The sequence below is a fragment of the Marmota flaviventris genome, chromosome 8 (genome assembly GCF_047511675.1).
Source record: "Marmota flaviventris isolate mMarFla1 chromosome 8, mMarFla1.hap1, whole genome shotgun sequence".
In the NCBI taxonomy this organism is placed as follows: Eukaryota; Metazoa; Chordata; class Mammalia; order Rodentia; family Sciuridae; genus Marmota; species Marmota flaviventris.
Genome location: NC_092505.1, coordinates 79,870,669 through 79,877,344, shown reverse-complemented (window position 1 = coordinate 79,877,344; position 6,676 = coordinate 79,870,669). Strand labels below are relative to the sequence as shown.

The 6,676-nt window shown below is 33.0% G+C and overlaps 1 protein-coding gene across 1 annotated transcript; it reads left to right on the top strand.

Annotated features, from left to right (window-relative positions):
* Window positions 1–5,434: 5,434 nt before the first annotated feature.
* On the top strand, window positions 5,435–6,361 carry LOC114084301 (olfactory receptor 5H17-like). The gene has a single exon (XM_027925426.2). It carries the CDS (start codon window positions 5,435–5,437, stop codon window positions 6,359–6,361), a length of 927 nt encoding a protein of 308 aa, XP_027781227.2.
* The last annotated feature ends 315 nt before the right edge of the window (window positions 6,362–6,676 follow it).

Sequence of the window (6,676 nt, the reverse complement as noted above, 5' to 3'; positions counted from 1 at the left end):
TAGAAGTCTTTTGAATTTTTAGTCTGAGAATACACCTAAAACAGAATTCACAAATAATTTATCTGATATTCATATGTATGGTATAGGGGAAAATCTCCAAATCAGTAATTATAACTCTAATTATTTAATAAGAATATAGGAAGTAGGTCTGGGATTACCTCAGTGGTAAAGCATTTCTCTAGTATGTATGAGGTCCTTAGTTTAATCTTTTGCAACACAAACACACGTAAACACACACACACAAAATACAAAACAGGGTAATGATTTCGATAAACATTTCAAAAATGAATATATGCAGATGTCAAAGAAATTTATAAAAGCCATCTAAATTACGTTAATCATCAAGGAATGTAATTAAAATCACAGTAGTATATCAGAATTTACTTATTAAAATTACTAAAATTGAAAAGACTATCTATATTGAAATCATCCATCAACTTTACTCTTGAACTTTCATAGCCAAAGACAGAGATGTTCATAATCCATCAGTGCCTTTCCTTTTTGACTAAAGAACAAAGTCCCTGACTTATGCCCCCAGGCTCTTCCTCCTCTGGTCCCATCTGACTCCTACCAGCTTCTCCATGTGCAGGATAGTCCACTTCCAATTTGGGTTTGTATAATGATCAAGAATCTCTCATAATCTACATCCTTCAAAGACGAAGTCCTTAGCAAGTGTCCGCTGACACAATGTTTAAATTAAAGACTCCGGAATTTACCCTTGCTTTATTTTATCTTTTGTTTTGCTCTTAGCTACTCCTAACATGTGTCTAGTGATATTTCTCACTAACTTTTAGCTAAAGTGGAACAGCTAAGCTGCAGTTTGCATGAGAAAGAAAACTTTCCTCTTGAATATTACTCAGTTGGCTCCTGGAGGGACTCTAGATCTTGGCCTAATGATACCATATTTTGATGAGCTCAGCCAGAAACCTACTAATCAAATCACTCAGAATGATATATTTTAATATAAACTGAAATTTCCATACACAGGTCAGAATTGTCCCTGGGGAGAGAAAATATTGAAATAAAGTGCAATTTTTGTTGTTAGAACTAGAATTGTCTAATGTGACTTTATGATTCTAGAGTTGGTAATGCATGTGGGACAATCTGGGCTTCTTCTCATACATGTCCTAATCCTCAATGCCCCTTAGAACAACTTCACTTGTCCTTCAGGGCACCCTCTGGCAGTCTTAGGGGAATTTTATATCTCTGCTCCTTCCACTTCTGGAGAAAGCACGTAATTGTAGAACTGGGTGAGTCTTGTGTTTAAAGCAAACCTTATATAAACTTTTCCTGGAGACTGAATAATTAAACATCCAGAAACAATCAGTTTGAAAAGAATCACTACTCTTGTTATTGTTGACTCTATGCTATTATATTTTTTTCTGTTTCATAATGTCTAGTACATTTTTAAATTTTTTAAAATGTTTTTGTTAGTGTATGATATTATGCATAATAGTGGGGTTTATTTTGACATATTAGCCAAGCATGGAATTGTAAAGGATCTCCAATATTCCTTTCAAGTTATCGGTAAGACAGAAGTTATTTCTGTTCTTTTAACTTATTTTTATGCAAGGTAAAAGTACTGATTAGATTGTATCAATTTAGTGTAGGTTTGAAAGATATGATATGATCCAGGGAATAGGATGGAAAATGGTGCACTAATGGTATTTAATTTTGTGCTAAAATCTGGATAAGAAAAATGCTACAAAACTGATTTGTGTCCTTTAGTGATATGTTTATATTCTTTTTAATCTAACTATACTGTCTTCATTTATTTATGTATAACTTCAAACCATTTAAGACTAGAATTAGAATTTGCAGTTATAATGATCTTGCATAAGAAATATTTCTAAGATTCCGGTAAAATGACCCATTGTGGTTGATTAATTACATGTTCTGAATGAAAATATTAAGTTGTCATGTACTAAATCTGCCCTTTCACACACTTCTGACAAACATATATACGTATATTTGTATTTATAAATTTATATTTATTTACCAGGAATTACGATGAAACATTTCTTCTGCTACTCTTTCCAAAAGTTATGACAATAATTGACCCTGATAATTTTCAACCATCCAATAATTAGGATTACATGGAGGTAATCCCATTCCAAATAAGAATTAATTCAAACTGTAGTTATTGGTACTGGTTATTTATATTTCCTTAGTTTTCTATCTTTGGCTACATGTTATTCTGCTTATAAAGATGGGAGTGAAAAAGAGGTATGTACAGTTAAACAAGAAAGATTTCAAGGAAAAAACCAAATTTAATCAGTGTAATAACAAAGATAAAATTAAAAATCTTCCTAGTATATATTGAGGGTAGCATATAATATTATGATGTATATAAATAGATTGAAGTGATTGACATAATAGAGTAGTAGTGTTCTACTTTCTTGGAAATTTTCAGTATGCTAACTAAAATAATATCAATTATTAAAATTTTGTTTCTATTTTTGTTCTCATATTTAAAGACAAAACAACTTTACTATCTGGAAAGCATGTTCAGGTAATAAAAGCATATATATGAAAATCATGCCATCTTTAAATAAGAATTTTAAGTTGTATAGCTCTCTTGGACTCAAATTCCAGGAGGAGAGGGGTAGGGATTGCATTTAGAATAGAAGAAAAAGATAAGATCCCCTTGGTTCACAACTTTTAATGAATTCCAGGTTAACTCAAACATTTGCATCCAAATCTCTGAACCTTTTTCTTCCTCTCATGGTCGCCTTCCTTGGATGCTTCCTCTTTCTTTGACCTTTCTGTACTTATTCATGTCTCTCTTATTATCTGTCTAGTTTTTTCCCCCTTCCTCTTATTTTCTTTTCATTCACCCTAAATTGCCTTTCTACTTTTACTGAAACTCTTCTCCTCTTCTTTCCTTCCTCTCTTTTCTCTTGTATACATTTATTGCAATGGTGTACAGGAGAAATGCCTTATGTTTGATACAATGCTCCCAGTGCTCAGAGCTCACTCTTCCACTCTTTTCACCATGTGCTACTTGTTTCTGTACATGCACTTGCAACTGTTCTCTGAAATTAATTCTATCACAAAACAGAAAATGCTCTCACTAAAATTCATAAATTTCCACAGTAAAGTATCTCTGTTAATGCTTTGTCTTACTAGAGCATTTACTTTGGTATTTTGCGCCATTCTTTACATTCTTCCTCTTTTTATTTTTTATTTTTTGGGATTTATTATATTTTATTGATTTAAATAAATAAATAAATAAATAAATAGCTGGCAACGGAATGCATTAGGATTCTTATTACACAGTTGGTAGAGTGCTTGCCTTGCATGCATAAGGCCCTGGGATCAATCCTCACCACCACCTCCACCACCACCACACACACACACACACACACACACACACACACACACAACAGAACAAAACAAAACAAAAACCTTTGTTCTTCTTCATTATCTTCTTATTTTATATCCACAAAGCTTCACTCTCCATTTTCCCTTCACTTCTGCATCACTCTGATCACTACTTTTTCTTTTTTTCTTGTCTGTCTCTTGTTTCTCCTATGTTAAATCCAACAAATAAGTTTATTAAATGGAAATTGGCCCAAAGCAATAAATGTGGCAGAGGATGGAGGAATCTGTTTGACAAATGGGCAGGAAAAGGACACAAGGCAGCTGATTAATAGCAACATTTATTTCCCAATGTTACCTCAATAAGGGATTCAATTCCTGACATGAATTTCAGGTGTCAAAACCACAAATCATACTACTGATATGGATGCAGGGTGCATCTTTTTTTGCCATGTTCTAAATCCTGTACATTTGTGTTTCACTGGGCAAACCTATACCAATTCTCATCTCTCTAGGTTAAAGGGCCATGAAAAAGTTAGTTTCTAGGACTTTGGATTCTTAAGTGGAGGGAAGCTCCCTCCCACCAAAAGGTTTTGTCTTAGGAAGGGGTACAGATATACCATCTAATAAATGACACCGATCCATATTATAAGTTCCTTAATGTAACTTTCTCATCATCTCCTTCCCCCTCTCTTTTTCTTGAATGCAATCTCTGATGGGTAGATCATCTAGAGTTATGCCTTCACCAACTCTGAAGTTACCCAGGTCATCACTCATATGAGTGACGAGCAGACCCATACTTACACCAATATCCCCTGGGTGTTAAGGGGGTTCTCCTTTTGAAAATTTGATAATGAATTGAAGGATTCAGTTTTATTTTTGATATTACTAACCCATTTAACAATTCACTTCTTTCCTCTTCACTGGCTAACCTCTAACACCGCATATGTAACTGAATCCTAGTGACTCTACATTATGAATTATTTCAATATGCCTGATCATTTTCCTAACTTCTACAAATGTCATATTATATCCAAACTAGGCAATACAAGTATGTTGGCATTGTCAGAGAAGAATCTTTAAAGTATAGATTCTTAACTCTTTCATGAATTACTCTATTTTTATACTGATACCTCATAATATATATATGCTATCTAATGTATATAATATATATATTTTATATACATATTTCTATAGTGATACCTCATATATATATATATATATATATATATATATATATATATATATATACACACATATATGGATATATATATATATATATATATATATATATATTTACACATATATGGTATAAAAAGATGATTAGATGTGTTTATTGGTCTGTGACCTCTTGGACAATAATAATTATTTTCTCATTATTTCCCATGCTCCATTGTACCATCCCTATAAATTTTTTGCATATTACAAATATTTCATTTAAAATATTTGATCACATCATTACACATGTTAGAAGATCTTAGTATAAGAGCATATTATCTGATAAATAAGTTTCAAATTCTTTCAAATGACATTCATTTTAGTTTGTAATCCAGGTCATTCAGATAGTTCTGTAGATCTTAAACCATGTCTAGGACATCAAATTTCCAACCACATTCAACAATTCCCAAGAAATTTATCACAAATTTAGAAGGCCTCTCATTTTCTCTAAATTTGTTTTTTCCTGTAGGTTTATTGATTTGAATTTTTTTGCTATATGTAATTCTCTAAAACTATTAATGTCATTTTGAAAAAAATTACAATTTTACCTCAACCTTTGCCTTCCAATTTTTTCTTTATAAATCCTCATTGTAGCCAGGTATGGTGGCACTGCCTGTAATCCCAGGAGCTCAGGAGGCTGAGGTAGGAGGATCCCATGTTCAAAGCCAGCCTCGACAACTTAGGTTGTCAGCAACTTAGCAATACTCTGTCTCTAAATAAAATGTAAACAAAAAAGATTGGGGCTGGGAATGTGGCTCAAAGGTTAAGTGTCCCTGGGTTCAATCCCCAGTTGCCAAAAAAAAAGAAGAAAGAAAGAAAAGAAAAAAATAATCTTCATTGTATTTTTTTAACATTCATTACATTTTATTTCATTTCAGGGGACATCCTGTGAGGCATGGAAGAGGCAAATGCAACTTTGCTGACAGAGTTTATTCTCACAGGACTTACACAGCAACCACAGTGGAAACTTCCCCTGTTCCTGGTGTTCCTGGTGATATACCTCATCACCATGGTGGGAAACCTTGGTCTAATTTCTCTGATCTGGAATGACCCTCAGCTTCACATCCCCATGTACTTTTTCCTTGGGAATTTGGCATTTGTGGATGCTTGGTTATCATCAACAGTGACCCCAAAGATGCTGGCCAACTTTTTAGACAAAAGCAAAATAATGTCTTTTTCTGAATGCCTGATACAATTTTTTTCCGTTGCATTTAGTGTGACCACAGAATGCTTTCTCCTGGCAGCGATGGCTTATGATCGCTATGCAGCCATATGCCACCCTTTACTGTATCCTGTGATTATGACCAATAAACTATGCTTATGGCTACTAGTTTTGTCATTTGTAGGTGGATTTCTTCATGCCATACTTCATGAAAGCTTTTTATTCAGATTAACTTTCTGTAATTCCAACATAATACGTCACTTTTATTGTGATGTTATGCCCCTGTTAAAAGTTTCATGTAATGATCCTTCTATTAATTATCTAATGCTTTTTATTTTCTCTGGTTCAATACAAGTTTTCAGTATTGTGACTATTCTTGTTTCTTACACCCTAGTGCTCTTTACAATTTTAAAAAAGAAGTCTGAAAAGAGTGTTAAAAAAGCCTTCTCCACCTGTGGAGCCCATCTCTTTTCTGTGTCTTTATACTATGGCCCCCTTCTCTTCATGTATGTGCATCCTGCATCTTCACAGGCAAATGATCAAGACATGCTTTCTCTATTTTACACTGTCATAATTCCTGTGTTAAACCCCTTTATCTATAGTCTGAGAAACAAGCAAGTCTTAGATGCACTGACAAAAATGTTGAAAAGAAATATTTAGATGTCATTAATACCTGTTGTTTCATTAAAACAGTCATGAAATTGTGGAGTTATTTGTACTGTCCTTAGTGTTATTGAAAGGGCTTTTCAGTTAGAATTGCTATAAAATGTTAATGAATTAAGTTTTTAGTACTTAAATATATACTTAAACCATTTGTATATCTCATTCGGAAACATGTATGAAGTTTCAATTAAATATTCTCATCATGGTGGAACAATTAAAGTATAAAAAATGTGGAAACACTTTATGGTTTATATTTTCTTGCTTTGTAAATACATTGAGTACTAGTGTAATTATATCCAAAGGAGTTGAGTA

Bases quoted from the DNA above. Each gene is read 5' to 3' on its own strand.
- LOC114084301 (XM_027925426.2), top strand. From the start codon at position 5,435: ATGGAAGAGGCAAATGCAACTTTGCTGACAGAGTTTATTCTCACAGGA.